Source organism: Ranitomeya variabilis, chromosome 6 (assembly GCF_051348905.1).
Source record: "Ranitomeya variabilis isolate aRanVar5 chromosome 6, aRanVar5.hap1, whole genome shotgun sequence".
NCBI classification, from domain to species: Eukaryota; Metazoa; Chordata; class Amphibia; order Anura; family Dendrobatidae; genus Ranitomeya; species Ranitomeya variabilis.
Window position 1 is genome coordinate 533,130,799 of NC_135237.1, and position 25,464 is coordinate 533,156,262.

A 25,464-nucleotide genomic window follows, 5' to 3' on the forward strand; every position below is an offset into this window, starting at 1 on the left:
TTTTAGCTTCCAGTTTGCTGGGACACAGTCCACTCTGCAAAGTTGCTCATTTCTACAATCACTTTGCAAATTTACCCGATTGAATGAAGGGATTGGGAGACAAAAGAAGCAAATTCCTACCGAAATCATTGTCTTGCAGAATGTTGATATTTCCGACCTCTTCTCTCATGGTGATTTCCTCCACTCGACTCTGGTTCAGGCTGAACTGCTGGGCTACATCGATGTCACTGAGGGAAGAGAAGGCGATCATTCACTTTTCTGACATACCAAAAATGGCTGATGAAGATGTTCACACATGACGGAAAAATTCTGTGTTGAGGATCTCTAATATAATTTGTACAGAAGGGTGAAATCATTGAAATCATTGAAATTCATCAGGGGGAAATAATGTTAAAACTGCAAGCCTGGTCAATACCCATACGGGGATTATTGGCAGTGTGTGGATGAATATTACCTAGGCTGCAAATCGTAAATATTAATTTACTTACTCCAGATCCGGCAGAGGCTGGTCATGTACCCATACGGAGATTATTGGCAGTGTGTGGATGAATATTACCTGGGCTACAAACAATAATTATTAATTTACTTACTCCAGATCTGGCAGAGGCTGGTCAAAATCATGGAACTCCTCCGGCAGTGTGATGGCGTTATATGCGGCTTCACGATTTTCCTCCGGTAAATCCACCACACCTACAGTAAAAGTATTGTAAGGGTTATGGTCTTAATTCATGGGAACTGCAGACAGTTACAGAAATAAGGAAAAAATGCTGGAGCACACACACAAAAAAATTATAAGTATGCGGAGAGCTACTCAATTTTGGGGAAAAAGAAAAAAAAAATAGTCCATTTATGTTGCACTGAACAGGATTCCTATTGGTGAGCATCATATCTATTTGGACCTTTGCCACTTATCAAATGCTGCAAAAATTTATATTTGCGTACAGAAACCTTGAAATATTTTTTTGTTTTATGGCAGAAGTCTGAAAAACTGGTGAAAACAGAAAGCGCCATGATGTGTTTAGTTAGGTAGCGGGAGGTTGGGACCCTGTGTCCCGGGCACACGTCCAGTCCCTGATTAGTAGCAGCGATTGCGTGCCACCTTCAATTATAGCACCAGCAGATACCATCTCCCCGCAAATTGAAATCTAAATGTCTGAACGGATCAGTTCGTAGCCGATCTGATCATGGACACTGCATCCTGTGCTCTGCTCAGTAGTGATAACATGAAATGTCATTTCGCGGGAGGAGTAGGGTTTGGCAGATAAATGGGACGCCCATCACTTAATTGTAGACAGACCCAAAAAAGAAAAATAAATCAATCAAGAAGTGATTCCTTTACTTTGATGGAAAATTACTTATGAGCTAAAAGATCAGAAAACACGGCAGAGCGCCTTTACTCACCAGGCCGGAAAGCCATCTTTATTTTGATAAAAGCTTCGTTGCAGTCGGCAAGGAGGTACTTCGCCTTCCTGTGATAGATTCTTACGACGCCCAAAAGGAGGTGACCAGAAGTCCGTAGAGCCATCTTCACCTAGAGAAACGACAGGGACGGGTTACAGATGGAAGGGGCAGCTCCCATACAGTCGTTATAACGCGTGGCCTCGTTACCTTGGGTGAAATGATGCTCTCCACGCTGCTTTCCAGGTTGCACTCAAACACATGGGCCTTCGTCAGCTTCTTGTCCCAGTGGGCCGCCAGCCAGATTTTGGCTAGCGGCCCCCTCTTGCTCAGGACAAAGTGTGCGTAGAACATTTTCCAACGCTTTAGTTACCTGAAAGACAATTAGAAATGAGGCCTTTTACAAAAGTGTAGAAACCACAAGGTGAACAGTACAGGAGCACAAAAACGTGGCCAATCTGGGCGACACCTGCCGGCTGAGTGCCCAACCTGGCGTAGTTTAGGGACCGATTCCACCTTAATCCCTTCACAACATGACAAATTTCCATCCTATGTCATGTCCCTGACTGATGCTAGTAACGGCGCTGAACCCACACCTTTCCCCGCACATGACATCTGATTTAATTAGCTGTCATGTGCCTTTAAAAGTCATGGGTGGGTGCTGCACACGCGGCTGTTACCCTGTCACAATCCTGCTGTAGATCTCTGACAGCAAGATATACCAAGAAACCCGTCATTCCATGCTCCCATTGGAAAGTGATCGCGAGGCGCCGAACAGTTGTCATGACAGTCGAGGGTCTGCTGAAGACCCCCATGCCTATCATTACGATACTCCTGTGATTTCTGTTATACATATAGCACAAGTGATCAGATGATTGCAGCTCCAAGTCTCCTAAGGGGACTATTAAAGAAAGTAAAAGGAAAAAAAAATGAATCACTTTTTTTTGCAACTTCACAGAACTTGGACCCCACACACACACACACACACACACACACACACACACACACACACACACACACACACACACACACACTATTTTCCAGTACACTATATGGTTAAATCAATGGTGTCGTTCAAAAGAAAAGTTCACCTCATCCCGCAAAAAAAAAAAAAAGAAGCCCTCACAGCTATATTGACGGAAATGTTTTAAAAAAAAAAAAAAAGTTGTGGGTCTGGGAAAAACGGGAGGGAAAAAAATGGCAAGGGGACAAAGGAATTAAAAATACTGACTGCAAAGTAGGAAAGAGAGTAGCCCCCCACTAGTCTGATTCTCCGGGGTCTTCACCGAGCCAGTTTTATGACATTTTAATGAACAGACAATGGTTTCGCCAACGTACAACTCAATACCACACAGTTTGGTTACCGGGACTCTGCTACACGGGCAATAACATTTATATACAAAGCAACAATCAAGCTGAGCTCTGTGCTGTCTCCACAAGCAGCCATGTTTGTAAGAGCGGCTACCGTCATGTTTGGCCAAGAGTTAGACAATTCTGAAATGCCAAAAAAATAGTTGCATCTACTTCACACAGATCCCAAATTGCAACCGCCTACAATAGCAGCGAGCAGCCTTTCTTGGGACACTTTGGTCGCAGCAATCAACCAATGTGGGCAACGTTTCTCCTTGGGGGAGTAACAAGCCAGGCCTGGCATGTCAGAGTGAGGAGACTTACAGGCCATACATGCTCCTCTGGGGAAATAACTAACTATGCAGATTGTCACGTCAGAGAAAGAACTAGAACTGTAGCGCCACCTATTGGAAGCGGCAATCAGCTTCCTCTCTAAAGAGACAATTTTCATATTGAAACAAGTGTAAATTTATTTAGCTGTTCATTCACTAAGAGACTGAAATGTGGCCCCTTCTGATGGATGCAGTTTGCCAACATGTTAATCAGTGGCCCACGGGTCTGTCACACTGATCTTGTGTCTTGCAGCTCAAACACTATATTAACCCCGTCATGACCTTGGGCTTTTCCGTTTTTCCGTGTTCGTTTTTCACTCCCCTCCTTCCCAGAGCCATAACTTTTTTATTTTTCCGTCAATATGGCCATGTGAGAGCTTATTTTTTGCGGGACGAGTTGTACTTTTGAACGACATAATTGGTTTTACCATGGCGTGTACTAGAAAACAGGAAAAAAATTCCAAGTGCAGTGAAATTGCAAAAAAGTGCAGTCGCACACTTTTTTGTTTGGCTTTTTTGCTAGGTTCACTAAATGCTACAACTAACCTGCTATTATGATTCTCCAGGTCAGTACGAGTTCATAGACACCTAACATGACTAGGTTATTTTTTATCTAAGTGGTGAAAAAAAATTCCAAACTTTGCTAAAAACAACAAAAACAAACAATTGCGCCATTTTCAGATACTCGTAGCGTATCCATTTTTCATGATCTGGGGTCGGTTGAGGGCTTATTTTTTGCGTGCCGAGCTGGCGTTTTTAATACCATTTCGGTGCAGATACGTTCTTTTGATCGACCGTTATTGCATTTTAATTCAATGTCGCGGCGACAAAAAAAACGTAATTCTGGCGTTTCGAATTTTTTTCTCACTTTGTCGTTTAGCGATCAGGTTAATGCTTTTTTTTATTGATAGATCGGGCGATTCTGAATGCGGCGATACCAAATATGTATAGGTTTGATTTTTTTTTTTATTGATTTATTTTGATAAGGGCGAAAGGGGGGTGATTTAAACTTTTATATTTTTTTCACTTTTGCCATGCTTCTATAGCCTTCATAGGAGGCTAGAAGCTGGCACCACTCGATCGGCTCTGCTACATAGCAGCGATCTGATGTTCGCTGCTATGTAGCAGAATTTCAGGCTTGCTATGAGCGCCGACCACAGGGTGGCGCTCACAGCTGCCGGGGATCAGTAACCATAGAGGTCTCAAGGACCTCTATGGTTACAATGCTGAAGCATCGCCAACCTCCGATCATGTGACGGGGGTCGGCGATGCGATCATTTCCGGCCGGAAGCGGTAGTTAAATGCCGCTGTCTGCATTTGACAGCGGCATTTAACTAGTTAACCGGCACGGGCAGATCGCAATTCTGCCCGCGCCTATTACGGGCACATGTCAGCTGTTTAAAACAGCTGACATGTCCCGGCTTTGATGCGGGCTCACCGCTGGAGCCCGCATCAAAGCGGGGCTTCTGACCTCGGAGGTACTATCCAGTCCGAGGTCAGAAAGGGGTTAATGTACTTGCCTCTAGGAAACGATGCACATAGCGGGTGACTGTTGTGATGGACCCCAAACTAAAAACGTTATGGTGACTGATACTAATACTGCGCAGTTCATAAACTTCCCATCAGCGAGGCAGGAGCTCAGACTTCCAATACTCAGCTCTTTTTAGGTATCACATTACTGACAGCATCTAGACATGCTGGACCTTGTAGTCACCCTGCTAGATTTACATCTGCATTCTGTAAATGAAACAGATGACCCACCCTGGTTCAGGGTCCACGGTGTGCTGTCACATGTACACGGGGACCCTCCATATCACAGACCACCCACAAAGTATTGTGGCTACTGATGGAATAAGGTCAGCTTATTCCTGCAACATGTTCACACTGGACAGATTTGCCATTGAAAAAAAAAATAAAAAAAGGTAAAATGGATTGGTGTAACATGTCACCATATAGATTGTCATCGCTGTGACTGCCACAGCTGATGCCTAAAACCACCACGTCTATAGACAAGAGGCAATGTGCTGACTGGTTACTGGCGGCTGATACATCTCAGCCGGCTATTAAATGGTTATTTGTAGTAAGTTATCGCCTACCCACTGGATTAGCCCCTTAATGACAGCCAATACGTCTTTTAACTGACCTGAGATATAAGAGGATAGCCTCCACATACAGGTAACAATCCAGCAGCTGTCGGCTGTACACTATAGCTGACAACTTGCTGCCACGATCAGTGTTTGCACTGTCCAAATCTGTTTAACCCCTTAGATGCTGCTGTCAATAGTGACTACATCCTATAAATGGTCAGCAGAGTGTGGCTTCTCCCTCTTTATCCCAATTGGTGCCCTCAGATCATGATTGTGTGGTCCTGATGTTTGCTATGGCAATTCACAGCCAAATAGTGGCCTAAAGGTACCTTCACACTAAACGATATCGCTAGCGATCCGTGACGTTGCAGCGTCCTGGCTAGCGATATCGTTGTGTTTGACACGCAGCAGCGATCAGGATCCTGCTGTGATATCGCTGGTCGTTGATTAAAGTTCAGAACTTTATTTGGTCGTCAGATCGCTGTGTATCGTTGTGTTTGACAGCAAAAGCAACGATACCAGCGATGTTTTACAATGGTAACCAGGGTAAATATCGGGTGACTAAGCGCAGGGCCGCGCTTAGTAACCCGATGCTTACCCTGGTTACCAGTGTAAAATGTAAAAAAACAAACAGTACATACTCACCTTCGCGTCCCCCGCCGTCCGCTTCCTGCACTGACTGAGCGCTGGCCGTAAAATGAAAGCACAGCACAGTGGTGACGTCACCGCTCTGCTGTTAGGGCCGGAGCTCAGTCAGTGCAGGAAGCGGACGCCGGGGGACGTGAAGGTGAGTATGTACTGTTTGTTTTTTTACATTTACGATGGTAACCAGGGTAAACATCGGGTTACTAAGCGCGGCCCTGCACTTAGCAACCCGATGTTTACCCTGGTTACCCAGGGACCTCGGCATCGTTGGTCGCTGGAGAGCTCTCCAGCGACCACACAGCGACGCTGCAGCGATCGGCATCGTTGTCTGTATCGCTGCAGCGTCGCTTAGTGTGACGGTACCTTTAGAGTCTGACAGCTGTAGTAATCTGTTCAGAAGTCAGAGGAATTTAGGTGGTAAAAATTCACATTTTCATTCCTATCATGCCACTTTGCATTAATTCCTGTAAAGCACCTGAAGAGCTAATAAACTACCTGTCAGCAGTTTTCAATATGTCTAGGGGTGCTCTTTTTAAAATGGTATCACTTTTGGTGGTTTCCCAATATATGGGACCCCTAAAGTCACTTCAAACATGGATAAGTCCCTAAAAAAATAAATTTTGTAGATTTCCTTGAAAAAGTGAAAAACTACTGTTACATTTTTAAACCTCCTAAAATGCTAACAAAATAAAAGAACATTTTCCAAACGGTGCTGATGTAAAGCAGACATGAGGGAAATGTTATTTATTAATGTTTTGCTGCGATATCTGGATTAAAGGGATCATCATTCAAAGTTTGAAAATTGTAAATTTTGTTTACAATTTTTTTTATAAATAAACAAAACATATCAACCTAAATTTACCATTATCAAAGTATAATGTGTCACGAAAAAAACAATCTCAAAATCACTGGGATTTGTTGAAGCGTTCCAGAGTTATTCCCACATAAAGTGACACTGGTCAGGTTTCAAAAATTTGGCCCCGTCGCTAAGGGGTTAGGGGATAACTTGACCTTATTAAGAAAATCCTGATAAAACATAACATTTGCTAAATCATAACATTAAAATAGTCAAAGACCAAATTAACGCATGAGACTAGAGAGATCAAAACAATGTTTATAGGTAATATTGTGAGATATCATTAATTTCCTTAATTATATCTCAGCACAGGATGAATAATAGGATGATTGAGGGAAAGCCACTTTTGCATCCAAAATAGGGTGCCAACGTCCGCAGCAAGGCAGGACACGTACTAGGGGGACCTGTCAGGGTAAGCCAGGCTCAATATCCATACTGATCGTCCTGGCATTTAACTCTCGATCCATTATCTGTTCTGGCAGTATGTGTAGGGGCTGTGTCTTTTTGACTGGGGCTAAAAATAATGGAGGTTATCCTTTAAGCCCTACTTTAAATGTTTTGTAAGATACAATGGTTGTTCTATGGAATTTAAACTGAAATACTTGTGTGATTGTCTCACCCATGCTGTCGTTTCAATATCTTTAAGCCATCTAACTAATCTGTTTTTTCTTTGACTCACCACCGTATTAGTGAAGTTTGGTTCCGTTTATGGAGGCAGGTTATATGTCTACCAGTTGTTAATGTGGAACGAGTCAGATTAGGAAATGTTAGGGGTAGCCGTCAGTGAGCGGGGGCGCCAAGATAAGGTGCCAACCTCTGCGGTTAGGAAGGGACATAATTGAGGCCACTTTTAGGGCTGTCCCACACGTCCAGATAATTCCGGTACCGGAGTTATCCGTGTCCGTGTGCCTGTGAACTCACGTAGGCCATACGTGCGGCACACGTGTGCCGCCCGTATGGCGAGTGGGTACCACACGGAGCGTGTGGTACCCACGCGTGTGGTACCCTGCATCGTGCTGAAGCCGCGATTCATATGTTCCCTGCAGCAGCGTTTGCTGCAGAGAAAATATGAATAATAGATCTTTATTTTAAACACTATGTGTCCCCCCCCCCCCCCCCCGCTGTTCAGAAAATACTCACCCGCTCCCTCGTTGGCTGTCGCGGCTTCCTGGTCTGGCCCCATCTCCTGTATGCGGTCACGTGGGGCCGATCATTTACAGTCATGAATAAGCGGCTCCACCTCCCATAGGGGCGGAGCCGACTATTCATGATTGTAAATGAGCGGCCCCACGTGACCGCATACAGTAGAAGGTGCGGGGCAGAGAGGAAGGAGTTACAACCAACGTGGGAGCGGGTGAGTATTTTCTGAACAGCGGGGGGGGGGGGGGCGCACAGGGGGTGGGAGGGCGGGGGACACATAGATCTTTATTTTAAACACTATTATTCATATTTTCTCTGCAGCAAACGCTGCTGCAGGGAACATATGAATCGCGGATTCAACACCAGTGGGGGGGACAGCGCTTACTGTAGCGCTGTCTCCGGCACGCCACACGGAGACCGTCCGTGTGAGGTGCGTGTTTTACACGGACCCATTGACTTTAATGGGTCCGTGTAATACGTGCGCTCCCACGAACAATGACATGTCTCCGTGTTTGGCACACGGAGACACGGTCCGCAAAAAATCAATGACATCTGCACAGATGCATTCATTTTAATGGGTCTACGTGTGTCAGTGTCTCCGGTACGTGAGGAAACTGTCACCTCACGTACCGGAGCCACTGACGTGTGAAACCGGCCTTAGGGTGAAATAAAAAACTATTTCGGATTTCTCTCTTTAAGGACAAAGCTCTGTATTACCTATAAACTTTGATTGTTTTGATCTCTATAGTCTCATGCCTTAATTTGGTCTTTGACTACTTTAATGTTATGATTTAATAAATTATGTTTTAGCAGAATGTTCTTTCTGATAAGATGTATTTGTTAACCCGTCACTTGTTAAGCATCTCTCTGGTCACCATCCCCTAACCACAGACGTCCAGCAAGTTCCTATACACGTCATCATGGGACAGACACACACTGCAACTTGTCATCCATAGAAATGCATCTGTCCTCCAGATCACCCCACCGGATACAGGACTGGATGCGTAGAGATTATATACATACACAGATGTACATAGGACACTGTTCATGCATCTATATAGCAACTAAACTTTCCGCTATAAAAGAACAGGCAAAGTAAAAAAATATTCACCAGCTCAACATGTAATTACTGCTCTCTGGAGCCACATGAGAATAAAGGGCCCCTAACATGACAACCGTAGACGCCAACCACCGAGTGCTGCAATTAGACATGGGCCATCATCCCGCAGGACCCTGGCCCAGTGGTCACCGGATGGGAGACCTTAGATGACAACTTTCACTTGCTGGGATCCCTGGTGCCTCACACTGACATGGACAAACATGCTGCCAGCTCATTTTTACTGCAGGTTCAAAATAATTGCAGCAGTCGTTTCGTCACCATTCCACCTGCCCTTATCACATTCTTTTCTCTATTTTCCTGCACATAATATGATAAAGTGAATTGTATCAAATTACAACTCACACACAAAAGTCCTCATAAAGCTCTTGGGAAAAAAAAAACAAAAACAAAGTGGAGAAACTTTCAGAATTGGCATTACATGCCTCTACCTGTCCCTCACTGTGGTTTGCAGTGGACCTCAGACTACAAAACTGCCCTATGTCCTATAATTACAGACATAGAAACTACCGCCTGTGGCAACCAACCTGCAACAATGAAATGACCTGCAATGTAGCAGCGCTCGCTGCCGCGCCTGCGCACCCACCACTGCCGCGCCTGCGCACCCACCACTGCCGCGCCTGCGCACCCACCACTGCCGCGCCTGCGCACCCACCACTGCCGCGCCTGCGCACCCACCACTGCCGCGCCTGCGCACCCACCACTGCCGCGCCTGCGCACCCACCACTGCCGCGCCTGCGCACCCACCACTGCCGCGCCTGCGCACCCACCACTGCCTCAGTTGGAAAATATACATTCACTTATCTACCAGCAAATAGAAAGGAACAGGAAACATTTGGGCCACAAAAGTTTTGATTAGAAGGAAAGCCACAATAAAAATTCTGTCAGTCATCTATGCTCCTAAAATAGAAAATGATGAAAAAGTCTTACGTAGCCCAAAATGTCAATGAAAACTACGGTTATTCCTGGTAATGCCCAAGTGATGACGGAAATATAAAATAATGGATCCCAGAGTAAGGAAAAAAAAAATCTAAACTATATAAAACCCCTTGTCAGTATCAGTACTGAGCCACAAAATGAAGTGACCGCACAGAACATCAGGGGCAGGAATGACGGTAGCATTACCTGCTCTATCCCCCATCAGGTGCTGAGCAGCGACATCTTGACCATCGGTCACATGCTATGGCCTGTGATCGGCTGCAGCGGTTAAATAGGATATCGCAGCTTCCTGCCCCCGCAGAGCCCATCAGAAGCTGAACCACTTTGGCATTCTTTTCATTTCACCACTGGTATCGGTAAGGTATGTTCCATGTGTGTAGTAGAACACTAACCGGTTGCCTTCTCCTGCACTTTACAGCGCTGCGCCGTTTCTTTTTAGGATCACATGACTGGAGTGGTGTCGTTAATGTTAAGCTCCCCTGCCCCCAGTTTTAGGGTTCAATAATATTGGTAAGTAGACAGCGTATAACTCGAACAAATGCCATCTGATGTGTCACCGGATAAGCAGCGTAGATCAGATGACGTGCACCATACAATGTAAGGGTGCATGCAATCAGTCGGACTGCACTTGGATGTCATCAGAGTGCAGTCCGGTGTATGCCAACTCACACAAAGGAGAAATTAAGTTCTCCATCTTCCCCACACCTGTGAGCTGATTCTTGCATGCAATAAAATTGGATTACAGTAAAATAACACTAGGCCACGATCGTGGCAGATTGATCCCTAATATTCATGAGCCGCCATTGTCCTCTGTAGCTTACTAGCTGCCAGACTTCTCCAGTGGTGAGGCGGAGGTCACTTCTCAGTGTAAGTCTATGAGAGCCAGAGTAAGGCCAAAAGAAGGTTCCAAAGGTTACGCAGAGCTTGTGACCACTACCTCTGACTTATGGTCAGTCAGAGCTGTGGTCACAAGATGGCGGATCAGGACCGGAGACAGGAAGAGCAAAAGACGGCAGCTGGTAAGTCTAAGTTTATTACTAGGGACAGATAAAAAAAACAGCCGGAGTGGTGCTTCCAAGAAAGTAACGTTTGGCCAATGATCTCCAGCCTGTCACAGCTGCTGTCACAGGATGGTGGAGAAAGAAGGAGCAGCGCTGGCAAGAGTAGAAGACGGCAACTGGTATTTACTACACAGAGAACATACATTGCTGATACCTAAACAGCCGTAAAAAACAAAAACCCAAAAAAACTTGAACAAAAAAGGCGTTGTCCACTACCGATTCCCCCCCCCCGTAGAATAACCCCTTATAACCGCCTCAGGGTCTCAGCACTTGATCTACAGTGGCGAGTGACATGGCCTTACTCCCACCTCCTATGGATACAATATATAGGGCAGCACTGTTAGCACTGTTACTGTGCAGCACTGGGGTCCTGGGTTCTAACCCAAGCAAGGGCAACATCTGCAAGGCGTTTGTATGCTCTCCCCGTGTTTGCGTGGGTTTCCTCCAGGTTCTCTGGTTTGCTCCCACATTCCAAAGACTTACTGATAGGGACAGCAATGATAATGTGTGTAAAGCGCTGTGGAATATGTTAGCGCTATATAAAAATAAAGATTATTATTTATTTATATCCAAAGGAAGTCAAAGCTGCGGCTGCTCTCACTTCCACCTGATGTCCCGATTTGTCCGAAGGAGGGGAGATCAGTAAAGCCATGTCACTCGCCCCGGGAGAGCCAGTGCTAAGACCCTTGGTATGACGCCAGCATCGGAGGAGAGTATAGGTGGTGGTGGGGTGACATGGGGATTCAGAAACGGTTGCTGGAGTAGTGGACAACCCTTTTAAACATTAAACTATACGTACGTGTGGTGATTCCGTGGTGGTATGTGTGGTGATTCCGGATATGTTCATTGCACACATGCGGAATCGCCGCACCAGATACATATAGGGCCCAGTGATTTATCTTGTAGAGATGGAGAATCGCTGCAAGATAGACATGATGCGTTCTAAAAAGATGCATCACATGTCCGGAAATGCAGGGCCGCCGGATGCAAGTTCGCACACATAGTGGAGACGGGATTTCATAAAATCCCGTCCACTATGCTGTAACATCTGGACGCTGAAGGTTGAACGTTGCGGCTGTACACAGCATCCAGTCCGCAGCTAATCCGGATGTAATCCAGTCCATGGACACGTACCCCGTACCCTAAGAACAAACCTGTGCAAAGAGCAACAAATCATTTCATGGATCATCGTAACAAACTTTGGTTTCAGTTAGGAATCCTTTCCTTATAAATAGATTTTTTCCAAGTTATTCCTTCTCTACAGAATCCTAAACGAACGCAAACAGAACCTGAAAGCAACACCGCACCTCAGGAGAAATGCCGCCATTTTCTTGCTCACCTTCCTGTGCAATTTAATTTTCACAAATATATAAATCTGCAAGGTGCTTGCAAAAGAAACTTAGCAATTTAACTTATTAAAAAGGGAATCTGTCACCACATTTGACCTTTTAGGCTATGTTCACACGTGGTGGTTTTTCAGCTTTTTTTAATGCTAATTTTCAGCTGCGTATTACAGTACCAGCAAAGTCTATGAGATTTCAGAAATCTCATGCCCATAGCTTGAATTTTTTTTTGCCCTCAGTATTTTATCCTTTGCTTTTTATTTTGCACAATAGAGCATGTCACTTTCATCGTTTTTTACCCATTGAAAGTAAGGATAAGTTCACAGTAGGCATTTTGTTTTCTGCAGCAAAACCTGATCCCTTGGCAGGAAATAAACTGCAGAAAAAAAAAGCAGGTTTTGGTTTTTTTTCTTGTGGTTTTTGTCATGCAAAATTTGTCTCTTGTGCATGCTAAAACTTTAATGTAAAAAAAACCTCGACATCTGCGGATTTTCAGTGTTTTTTTCACCAACCATTCATGTTAATGGATGGAAAATGTTGAAAAAAGTGGCATGCTCTATTGTGCAAAAAACTTGCAAAGCACAAAATAATGACAAAAAAAAATTGTGCATGAAATCTCAAGACATAGCTGGTACTATAAAACGCAGATCAAAATTTGCATTAAAATGGGTGGTGAAAACGCTGAAAAAACCCCACACACGTTTTGCTGCGTTATTAGTGAAAATAAAGCAAGTACAGCAGTATGTGAAACCCAATTATGTTTGATTTTCGCAGGTTTACCACCCTGTCTTGGATTAGTACAGCTTGATTAAATTAGTGATGCGTAGAAAGTAAACATTGGCCGACCAAGGTGTGAGATGGAACAATGCCTGTGGCTGACCAAGGTGTGAAAGTTAACCCCTTAGTGACCTAGCCAATTTTTACAATTCTGACCAGCCAGGGTATGTGCACACGCTGCGGATCCACAGCGGATTTGACGCTGCGGATCCGCAGCAGTTTTCCCAAAGTTTACAGTACCATGTAAACCTATGGAAAAAAAAAAAAAAACGCTGTGCACAGGCTGCGGAAACGCAGCGGATTATTTTCCGCAGCATGTCAATTCTTTCTGTGGATTCCGCAGCGGTTTTCAACATGCACCAATAGGAAAGTGCAGTTGAAAACCCGTAGAGGAATCCGCAGAAGAAACCGCGATAAAATCCGCAGTGAAAACCGCAGTGGTTTTGCACTGCGGATTTTCCAAATCCGCTGTGGAAAAATCCGCAACGTGTGCACATTCCCTTATTTTATGAGGTTATAACTCTGGAACGCTTCAACGGATCCTGCTGATTCTGAGATTGTTTTTTTTGTGACATTGTACTTCATGATAGTGGAAACATTTCTTTGATATTACTTGCGATTATTTATGAAAAAAAGGGAAATATGGCAAAAATTTTAAAAATTTTGCAATTTTCAAACTTTGTATTTTTATGCCCTTAAATCAGAGAGATATGTCACAAAAAAATAGTTAATAAATAACATTTCCCACATGTCTACTTTACATCAGCACAATTTTGGAAACAATTTTTTTTTCGTTAGGGAGTTATAAGGGTTAAAAGTTGACCAGCAATTTCTCATTTTTACAACACCATTTTTTTAGGGACCACATCACATTTGAAGTCATTTTGAGGGGTCTATATGATAGAAAATAACCAAGTGTGACACCATTCTAAAAACTGCACCCCTCAAGGTGCTCAAAACCACATTCAAGAAGTTTATTAACCCTTTACTTGCTTCACAGGAACTGAAACAATGTGGAAGGCAAAAATGAACATTTAACTTTTTTTTTGCAAACATTTTACTTCAGAACCATTTTTTTTTTATTTTCACAAGTGTAAAAACAGAAATTTAACCATAAATGTTGTTGTGCAATTTCTCCTGAATACGCCGATACCCCATATGTGGGGGTAAACCACTGTTTGGGCGCACCGCAGAGCTTGGAAGAGAAGGAGCGCCGTTTGACTTTTTCAATGGAGAATTGGCTGGAATTGAGATCGGACGCCGTGTCGCGTTTGGAGAGCCCCTGATGTGCCTAAACAGTGGAAACCCCCCACAAGTGACACCATTTTGCAAACTAGACCCCTTAAGGAACTTATCTAGATGTGTGGTGAGCACTTTGAGCCCCCAAGTGCTTCACAGAAGTTTATAAAGTAGAGCCGTGAAAATAAAAAAATCAAATTTTTTCTACAAAAATGATCTTTTTGCCCCCAAATTTATATTTTCACAAGGGTAACAGGAGAAATTAGACCACAAAAGTTGTTGTGCAATTTCTCCTGAGTACGCCGATACCTCATATGTGGGGGTAAACCACTGTTTGGGCGCACTGCAGAGCTTGGAAGAGAAGGAGTGCCGTTTTACTTTTTCAATGTAGAATTGGCTGGAATTGAGATCGGACACCGTGTCGCGTTTGGAGAGCCCCTGATGTGCCTAAACAGTGGAAACCCCCCACAAGTGACACCATTTTGGAAACTAGACCCCTTAAGGCAGAGGTGTCAAACTGAATTCCTCGAGGGCCGCCAACAGGTCATGTTTTCAGGATTTCCTTGTATTGCACAGGTGATAATTTAATCACCTGCACAGAATGATTCCAGCACCTTGTGAAAATAAAAAATCCTTTTTTGTTTCCTCAAAAATGATTTTTTAGCCTGCAATTTTTTATTTTCTCAAGGGTAACAGGAGACATTGGACCCCAAAATCTGTTGACCAGTTTTTCCTGAGTACGCTGATACCCCATATGTGGGGTGGGGCACTGTTTGGGCACATGCTGGGGCTCGGAAGGGAAGGAGCGCCGATTGGAATGCAGACTTTGATGGGATGGTCTGCGGGCGTCATGTTGCATTTGCAGAGCTCCTGATGTACCTAAACAGTAGAAACCCCCCACAAGTGACCCCATTTTGGAAACTAGACCCCCATAAGAGCTTATCTAGATGTGTGGTGAGCACTATGAACCCCCAACTGCTTCACAGAAGTTTATAATGTAGAGCCATGAAAATAAAAATCATTTTTTCCACAAAAATGATTTTTCACCCCCAAATTTTTACTTTCACAAGGGTAACAGGAGAAATTGGACCCCAAAATTGTGCAATTTATGCTGAGTAGGCTGATACCCCATATGTGGGGGTAAACCACTGTTTGGGCGCATGGCAGAGCTCGGAAGGGAAAGAGCACAGTTTTGGAATGCAGACTTTGATAGAATGGTCTGCAGGTGTTATGTTGCGTTTGCAGAGCCCCCGATGTACCTAAACAGTAGAAACCCCCCACAAGTGACCGCATTTTGGAAACTAGACCCCCCAAGGAACTTATCTAGATGTGTGGTGAGAACTTTGAATGCCCAAGTGCTTCACAGAAGTTTATAATGCAGAGTTGTGAAAATAAAAAAAAAAATTTCTCCACAAAAAAGATTATTTAGCCCCCACGTTTTTATTTTCACAAGGGTAACAAGAGAAATTGGACCTCAAAATTTGTTGTCCAATTTATCCCGAATACGCTGATGCCCCATATGTGGAGGTAAACCACTGTTTGGGCGCACGGCAGAGCTCGGGAGGGAGCACCATTTGACTTTTTGAGCACAAAATTGGCTGTGGCGTTTAGAGACCCCCTGAAGTACCTAAACAGTGGAAACCCCCCAAATCTAACTCCTAACCCTAACACACCCCTAACCCTAATGCCAACCCGATCCATAATCCTAATCACAACCCTAACGATAATCACAACCCTAACCCCAAAACAACCATAACCCTAAATCCAACACACCCCTAATCCTAATCTCAACCCTAACCTCAAACCTAACCCTAATCCCAATACACCCCTAATCCCAACCCTAACCCCAAACCTAATCCCAAACCTAATCCCAAACGTAACCCTAATGCCAACCCTAATCCAAACCCTAATCCCAACTCTAACCCTAACTTTAGCCGCAACCCTAGTCCTAACTTTAGCCCCAACCCTAAATTTAGCCCCAACCCTAAATTTAGCCCCAACCCCTCCAGCTGCCAGCCAGCAGATCATGCTTACCGAAGGAAGAAGCCGGCGGCCAGGACCAGGAGAGGACACAGGACCCAGAGACACCGGTAAGTATGACAGGGTCCCCGAATCCCCCTATTTCTCGGTCCTCTGATGTGCGATCACATCAGAGGACAGAGAATTACACATCGCTTTTTTTTGCGGTCGCCGGTAAACAGTTAATTACCGGCGATCGCAAAACAGGGGTCAGTGAAAACCGACCCCGATCATGTTCATGATCATGTTCTTTGCAGCCGAGACCCCAAAGATCTCCCGGGTGCCGGCCGGCCACTTTTTGGCCGGAAGATGGCGGCGCCCATCGTGAGCCACGAGGAGCACCAGGGGAGACAGGTGAGTATCGGAGGGGCGATCAGGGACCCCATTTCTCTGTCCTCTGATGTGTGATCACATCGGAGGACAGAGAAATTAAATGGGAAATCGCGGAAGGGGGGGGGGGTTTGCGACTGTTAATTACCGGCGATCGCAACTCGGGGGTCGGTAAAAACCCCCCGAATCATGTTCTCTGGGGTCTCGGCTATCCCCGGTAACCGAGACCCCAGAGAAAATCCAACTCTGGGGGGCGCTATTCACTTTTTCCACAGCTGTGGTTTAAGTACCCTTAACTGCCGCCGTTAAAAGGCGTATCGGCGGTCGCTAAGGGGTTAAACAGTGTCCCAGAAACTCAATGCACTGCCAGGGTCTGGGGTAAATTATTCCAGAGCACTTCACCTCCCCACATTTATATGTGTATTTTCTCACAGACATGTTTTGCCCCCCGCCCACACCCTGCGGGGCAAGCCGGGAGGCAGAGGGTGCGTGTGCTCATGATAGAGAACATCAAACAAACAATTTGATAAAAGTTATAAAAAGTAAAGAAAAAAAATCCCTTCCAGCTCCATCACCAGAAAAAAAATAATTACAGAATATGAAAAAAAGATTAAGAAGATACAGTTGCATTTCTCATTCACAAGACATGCTGGGAGCTGTAGTCCCATAACAGCTGGAGATCGGCAGATTAGACACCTCTGAACCGGATAACAATGAACTTTACAGCCTCAGAAGCTGAGCTGCTGCTCTCTGTTATCAGCCCCTCTGCAGGCCCGTGCACCAGTACAGTCCACAGGTGAGGTCGGATGTTGCTGTAGGTGCGCGGCCCCTTTAAATAAACATGTCCGCCCGAGCGCGGAGAAGCGGCAGGCTATGAGGCCGGTACCGGGCGGAGGATGGCGCCTACAGCCCGCGGACCTCCCGCGGCCTCCGCCTGCACATACGAGCACACAGGCGGTGTAGGCAGCCGAGGACCGAGCGCGGCCTCTTCCTCCTCCTGCCCGCCATATTGGATATCCGCCCCGGGGAGGACTCCGCGCACACGGCCGCCCCTCTCCTCACTACTCCCCGCGTACTCACCCCCTGCCGGACACTCACCGCCGTGTGCTGCCCCCCGCTCTGCACTGAGGCGGCCGCCGCTCGGTTCCTGGCTCCCTTTCCGCCTCTCGGGCCCACACTGACACAAACAAGATGGCGGCCGCGGCCCTTCCTGCCGCCCAAACAGCGCGTTCAAATCCGCAGGATGTTTACTGATGAAAAACCACAGGCAGCGAGCGTAACCATAGAGAGGGCGGGGAGCTAGCGGGGCAGAGCGGCGAGGTGCGTGTGACGTCATTGGGAGGAAAGGGCGGGGTGTAGTCAGGAGGCGAAGACGCCATTTTGGTTGAGGGAACTAAGGAAAAACACGGAAAGCATACTGTTCATAATATCAATTTTATTTCAGGGGGTCATGATTTGGGATATAAACAGTAAGGCGGTGTGTAATAAACAATACTATAATAAGTGAAGGCACCGCGCGAGCGGACTGGGCGTAGTTCAAACAAAGGGGCGGGGCTTCACCCTAGTTGGTCAGCAAGTTATTGGTTTCCAATGGCAACCAATCACAGCTCTGCTTTTATTTCGTATTCTGGGTTTGAAAAATGTAAGCTGCGCTCTGATTGGTTACCGTGGGAAAAAAACATTTTTGTTTTCAATTCATACTACAAGGTCGTGTAAGGAGTCAAAATGTATTTTAAATGTGCTCTACAGTGTTCTAGGGGACTCAACCCTCTAACAACCATGCTGGCACTGGCGTAACTGTGCCCTAAACTCTTGTCTACGCCTAGGAGCACCGAAGCATACGAATTAAAAGTTATTTTCTCCAACCCTGTGCCAGTAATAGGCGCAGTGCTAGTGTGGTTGTTATAAGGGCTTAGGCCTCTTTCACACTTCCGTTTTCTGCTGTCTGTCGTTGTACAGCAAAAGGATGGATCGATGGACGTCACGAAAATAGGGAAAACCATGTGTGACGCATCCAGTGTAATGACGGATGCGTCGTTCACAAATTCCGGGAATTGAATGTCCAGGGAGAGAGAGAGACCTTTTCCCGGAATTGAAAATCCTTCCACGCATGCTCAGAGGGGAAAAACGGGATCCGTCGCTGGATTCCTGTGTGTGAAGCTCAGCGATGGATCCTGCTCCCATAGACTTCCATTGTAGCCGACGACGGGCAGCGCAGGATGCGTCGCTGACCGATTTTCCGACGTGCACAAAAAACGTTCCTATGAACGTTTTCTCTGCACGACAGACCGCTATTTTACGACGGATCCAGTGCGCGACGGATGAAACAGAAGGCCATCTGTCAAAATCCGTCGCTAATACAAGTCTATGGGAAAATGCAGGATCCTGCATTCTCAAAAATCGACGGATTGTGACGGGAGCTGAAAGACGGAAGTGTGAAAGAGGCCTAACCCCCTACAACCCTGTGCATCCCATTTAAAATGCATTTCGGGGGTGACGGACTCCCTTTAATAAAAGTACTACTGCTGTAAAGTATGTAATAATGCCACCATACAGTGTAATAGTGGTGCCATGTAGTGCCACAAAGCCATATGGTGCATTAAAGGGTTTGCTGAAAAAAAAACCTCAAAGAAATATAATGATATTATTTCCTGTCCGCTGGCGTGTGTCCGGGCGTCGTTCTCCAGGCTGTTGAGACCTGCACATGCTGTAGATTTAGGATATGCCATAAATATATATACGAGATTGGAATACGTCCTTAAAAATCCACAGCATCCTCAATGTTTACATATACAGTAGCTTCAGGCTATGGGGTCTCCGATAGTCGGGCCCCCACAAAACTGATATTGATGGCCAGTGGCGTAACTACAAAGTTATGGGCCCCGGTGCGAACTTCCAAATGGGGCCCCCCCCTACCCCCCCCACCTTCCCCCGCCCCCTACCCCACCCCCTACCCCCCCTACCCTCCCCCCACCTTCCCCCGCCCCCACAACCCCCCCACCTTCCCCCGCCCCGCTTCCCCTAGATACGCCTCGGACTGTTGCAGGAATCTCCTGCACTGCAACATGGTGTTGGGTGCCAGCACAGCCCACACAGTGGTATATCCAGCACAGCCCGCACAGTGGTATATTCAGCACAGCCCGCACAGTGGTATATCCAGCACAGACCGCACAGTGGTATATCCAGCACAGACCGCACAGTGGTATATCCAGCACAGACCGCACAGTGGTATATCCAGCACAGACCGCACAGTGGTATATCCAGCACAGCCCTCACAGTGGTATATCCAGCACAGCCCGCACAGGGGTATATACAGCACAGCCCGCACAGGGTTATATACAGCACAGCCAGCACAGTGTTATATACAGCACAGCCCACACAGGGGTATATACAGCACAGCCCGCACAGTGTTATATACAGCAGAGCCCGCACAGTGGTATATACAGCAGAGCCCGCACAGTGGTATATACAGCACAGCCCGCACAGTGGTATATACAGCACAGCCCGCACAGTGTTATATACAGCAGAGCCCGCACAGTGGTATATACAGCAGAGCCCGCACAGTGGTATATACAGCAGAGCCCGCACAGTGGTATATACAGCAGAGCCCGCACAGGGATATATACAGCAGAGCCCGCACAGGGGTATATACAGCAGAGTCCCCACAGGGGTATATACAGCAGAGCCCGCACAGGGGTATATAGAGCACAGCCCACATCTCATCTCATCCCCCCCCCCCCCGATAATGGCCCCACAGTCCGGTTAAAAAGAAAAAAAAAAAAACAACTCTCCTCACCTTTCCTTTTGCCCGCGCTGCTCCTGGCGGCTGCAGTCTGCCCAGGACACTGCAGGTGCGCGATGATATGACGTCATCGCGCACCCGCAGTGTACTGTCAGAGGCAGAGCGGGGAATGATGGGAGAGGAAGCGTCAGGTGACGCTCTCTCCTCCCATCATTGCATTGAACTATACCGGTGTCATAGACGCCGGTATAGTTAAATGCGGCGGCGGCGGCACTGGGGGGGTTCCGGGGGAGGAACAGTGCAGCGGCCCACTACTGGCATCGGCTCTTCTGGCATTTGCCAGAAGTGCCCGATGGCCAGCCTGGCCCTGCTCAGACCTGCCGGCCCGGGGCCCCTGACCTGCGGGGCCCGGTCGCAATGGCGACCGCTGCGACCGCGGTAGTTACGCCCCTGTTGATGGCTTATCATCTGGGTAAACAACAATTGTTAAGGTCTATATTACTACTTTAAATGGTTATTTCTAAAATATCACTGGTGGTCCCACCGCTGGGACCCCTTAGGCTGCTTTCACACTAGCGTCGGCCCGACGTACCGACGCAAACTGTGAAGAAAATGCCCAACGTTGGCAGCGGAAGCAGTCTTAAGACGCTTCCACTGCTTCATTTTAAGGTCCGGGGAGGAGGGGGCGGAGTTTCGGCTGCGCTTGCGCGGTCGAAAATGGCGGTCCCCACACACAAAAAAGCTTTACATGTTACTTTTTTTGTGGCGGCGGTGCGCCAAAACACGACGCAACCGTCGCACGACGGTTGCAACGTGTGGCACTGCGTCGCAATGCGTCGGTAATGTTAGGCTATGGGGAAAAACATCCTGCAGACAACTTTGCAGGATGCGTTTTTTCTCCACAACGACGCATTGCGACGTGCAGTTCCCAACGCTAGTGTGAAAGTAGCCTTATGATCCTGGGACCATCAGTGGGAGATCCGGAAATAGGGGATCACTTTTCTTGTCGTAAAGACAAAGTTGCACCTCTGCTCCTTTCAGGATGGGGCTCTATATACTCAGGTCCGCTGGGGCCCCAGTCATCCCATCCACAGTGATCAGTAAGGATAACTCGTTATTATGGGAATAACCCTTTAATCACACCGCTAGTATTTTGCATTGTCCACAGATAATGCCATCATACAGCCCTGAAAGACCACTAAATAGTGCATTGAAGGGGTTTACAGGATTACATTTTTTTTCCAACATCCCTCAGGAAAAAATAATATTAATGTGAATAAACCCCTGTGACAGGGTCACTGGCACTGCATGTGAGGGGAGATTGCTTTCCTCCGTTATCTAGAAACCCATAAGTTTCTTTTCAGCATGATATGTGCTGAAGGAGTTAAGTGTCCATGTTATGGGTGGGTTTTTAGGTGAGCAGGTAAGAGATGGGCCGGACACCTACTCACCATATCTCCTCCTCAAGGGTGTGGCTGGGGAAATCAATGTCCAGCCAGTTTTTCCTTCTCTGTGTCTGTGTTGTGTAGAGGCAAGAAAGCCTCCAGGCTGATGCTCCTTTAGAGCTGCTATATGTGTTGTCCCAGAAGTACTGGCAGGACTGTGTATGAACTGTTTATTTTCTTTTGAGCCATAAATGTTGTTTTTCTGTTACCATTTTTGGTTTATGACGTAATAAACCACCAAGAGACTTTAACTCTACTCGTGCCTGCGTCTACCTCGAGGAGCAACTAAGGTCTCTTTCACACTAGCGTCGTGCATAACGTCGAGGCATTTTTGACTGTGAACAGGGGGCAGAGCCAGAGAGTCTGCCCCCGGGGCAGTGGGCAGAGGTGCTGGCCCCCTATCTGACAGGTGAAGCCCAGAAAGCCTATTTTGACTTGGCATTGCAGGATGCCCAGGAATATGCCAACTTGAAAATGGCATCCCAAAGGGTTCATCACTGGGCGTGTTGTGGTGACAAACCTCTCAGCTCATAAATGTTTGACTGGTTGCATTTGGTCCAGAAATGGTTGCAGCCGGAGTCCTCCACTCCAGCCCAGATGGTCGAGCGGGTTGTCATGGACAGATTTATTCACTCTCTCCCCAGGCCAGTGCAGACCTGGTTTGCCTAAGGAAACCCCCTGAATGCGGATGATCTGGTCGGCCTCATAGAAAGGTATCAGGTGGTCGAGAGGTCCATGAGGAAGTCAGGGGGCGGTACATCTCCATAATGGGATATCCACCAGGAGCCGGAGTCCCAAAAAAGGGGTAACAGAGCCACCACTGGGGGGAGTCCGAGGAGCCAATGAGGGGCTACCAAAAGCTGCAGTTAAAGACTTGATCTGCTGGCGGTGTCATGGTCCTGGACACATAGTGGCCCGTTGTCCTATGTCTGCTGAGCAGATGAATTGTAGCTTAGGCAGGCGCTGCTCGTATTATGCCTACCCAGCCTGCAGTGTGAACTATCAGCCCAGAGATGGGCTGCAGTCATGCCCCGTGACCAAAATCGGAGTACTGGTATCAGGACTCTTAGACTCTGGGAGTTTGATGACCCTAATAAGGGCCACGCTTCCCCACCAGTTGATTCCAGGGAAACGTGGGCGTACGTTGTATCCATGGGGATGCCAAAGACTTCCCTGTTGCCAGAGTATTGATTAAATCAAGTTGGGTACAGAGTCCCATGAGGTTGGGGTAGTCAGAGGCTTACTATACCCTGAGATAATCGGCCGGGACTTCATCCTGTTTTGGGATTTGTGGGGAAAGGCAGGATTGCCCAGTGGCTCAGCCAGGAGCCAGCGCAACCCTGAGGTGGAGGAGTTCTCCTTGTGTGTCCTAGCTGATGATGAGGAAGAAACAGTGACCAGTGAGGCCGAGGTCCTGAACTGGGGGTTTCTGGGGAAAATTTGGGGACTACTCAAATGTGGTATTTAACCCTAAAAGTGGCCTTTGAAAATGTGTTTGTGATTGCTGCGGTTGCTCAAGAGCCGGGGGCTGACACCAGGTACCCACACTTTGCAGTCAATAGTGAATTGTTGTATAGAGTGACTACACTGTGGGGAGGTGAAATAGTGGAGCAGCTGTTGGATCCAGTGCCATACCGGCGGAGGGTTCTAGACATGGCCCATTCGCATGATTTGGGGGAACATCTGGGGGTGGAGAAAACGCAGGAGAGAATATTGCAGAGGTTCTATTGGCCAGGATGTTATCGGGAGATCCTGAATTATTGTAGGTCCTGCCCCACCTGCCAGATAACCGCTCCCTCTTTGCACTTTTGAAGTCCTCTATTCCCGTTACCAGTAATAGAGATCGCGTTTGAGCGAATTGCCATGGACCTAGTAGGTCCTTTAGTTAAGTCCGCATGAGGGCATCAATATATCCTAGTGGTCATGGACTATACGACCCAGTGCCCTGAAATAGCACCCCTAAAGAACTCTTTGGCTAAGAGTAACTTGTCTATATTTTTGCTAGGACAGGTCTGCCGAAGGAGATTCTGACAGACCAGGGAACCCCCTTCATGAGCAAGGTAATGAAAGAACTCTGTAGGGTCCCCGTTTATTAATAAGTGACAGGGCCGGACTGGGACTAAAATTCAGCCCTGGCATTTGAAGTTACACAGGCCCACTTGTCACATGGTGACTGTATAATATCTTTGTACACTTGTAGGTTACAAGAAGTGAGGGGAGTGTAACACGACTATATAACATATAATTACAGCTGTATCCAGCATTACAGCCAGCCCCCATAGAATGTAATACAGCGCAGCCCCCATAGAATGTAATACAGCACAGCCCCCATAGAATGTAATACAGCACAGCCCCCATAGAATGTAATACAGCACAGTCCCCATAGAATGTAATGCAGCACAGCCCTCATAGAATGTAATGCAGCACAGCCCCCATAGAATGTAATGCAGCACAGCCCCATAGAATGTAATGCAGCACAGCCCCATAGAATGTAATGCAGCACAGCCCCCATAGAATGTAATACAGCACAGCCCCCATAGAATTTAATACAACAGAGCCCCCTTAGAATGTAATACAGTCCAGCCCCCATAGAATGTAATGCAGCCAGCCCCCATAGAATGTAATGCAGACAGTCCCCATAGAATGTAATGCAGCCAGCCACCATAGAATGTAATGCAGCCAGACCCCATAGAATGTAATGCAGCCAGTCCCCATAGAATGTAATGCAGCACAGCCACCGTACAATATAATGCATCACAGCCCCTTAGAATGTAATGCAGCACAGTTACCATACACTATAATGCAGCACAGCCCCATAGAATGTAATGCAGCACAGCCCCCATACAATATAATGCAGCACAGCCCCCATAGAATGTAATGCAGCACAGCCCTATAGATTGTAATGCAGCACAGCCCCATAGAATGTAATGCAGCCAGTCCCCATAGAATGTAATGCAGCACAGCCCCATAGAATGTAATGCAGCACAGCCCCATAGAATGTAATGCAGCACAGCCCCATAGAATGTAATGCAGCACAGCCACCATACAATATAATGCAGCACAGCCCCATAGAATGTAATGCAGCCCCTCCCAATAGCCCCACAATCCAGTTATCACTCAGTCATTGATATATAATAATAATTTAAAAAAACCACTCTACTCACCTTTCCTCTTGCCCCGCACTGCTCCTGGCTCTGGTCTCAGCAGCTGCAAACTCCCGGTCACACAGCAGGTGCGCGATGATATGACGTCATCACGCACCCGCAGTGTCAGCGGCAGGCAGAGTGGGGAATGATGGGAGAGGGAGCATCAGCAGACGCTCTCTCCTCCATCATTGCATTCAACTGTACCGGCGTCTATGACTCCAGTATAGTTGAATGCAGGGCCGGGAGTGTGCCGACAGCGGGGGGAGTGTGCCGACAGCGGCACACTCGAGCGGCCCACTACTGCCACCGGCCCTTCTGGCATTTGCCAGAACTGCCCGATGGCCAGTCCGGCCCTGATAAGTGACCAGTATACCATACACTCTTTCTTTCATTTGGGAGGGAGCTGGACTACCCATCTCTATTTCCCTCCAGACTACTGAATTATACTAAAGTATTGAAGTATGGTATATGGCCAAAATTACACTTTTTTTGATACAT

The 25,464-nt window shown here is 46.8% G+C and overlaps 1 protein-coding gene and 1 long non-coding RNA gene across 3 annotated transcripts in view; one reads left to right on the plus strand and one right to left on the minus strand.

Annotated features, from left to right (window-relative positions):
• RAD21 (RAD21 cohesin complex component) overlaps positions 1-17,905 on the minus strand; it is a 29,428-nt gene extending 11,523 nt beyond the window's left edge. Inside the window, exons 1-5 of one of the 2 annotated variants that reach the window (XM_077271111.1) lie at positions 17,732-17,905; positions 1,609-1,771; positions 1,402-1,531; positions 591-690; positions 121-227 (exon numbers count right to left, since the gene is read on the minus strand). In XM_077271111.1, the coding sequence (XP_077127226.1) occupies positions 121-227; positions 591-690; positions 1,402-1,531; positions 1,609-1,752 (481 nt within the window). In that variant the 5' untranslated portion in view covers positions 1,753-1,771; positions 17,732-17,905. Of the gene's footprint in view, positions 1-120; positions 228-590; positions 691-1,401; positions 1,532-1,608; positions 1,772-17,713 lie in introns of both variants that reach the window. The other variant, XM_077271112.1, reaches the window with a different exon arrangement.
• LOC143782996 (uncharacterized) overlaps positions 17,832-25,464 on the plus strand; it is an 83,285-nt gene continuing 75,652 nt past the window's right edge. Inside the window, exon 1 of the long non-coding RNA XR_013217075.1 lies at positions 17,832-17,953. This is a non-coding gene — a long non-coding RNA (uncharacterized LOC143782996). The remainder of the gene's footprint in view (positions 17,954-25,464) is intronic.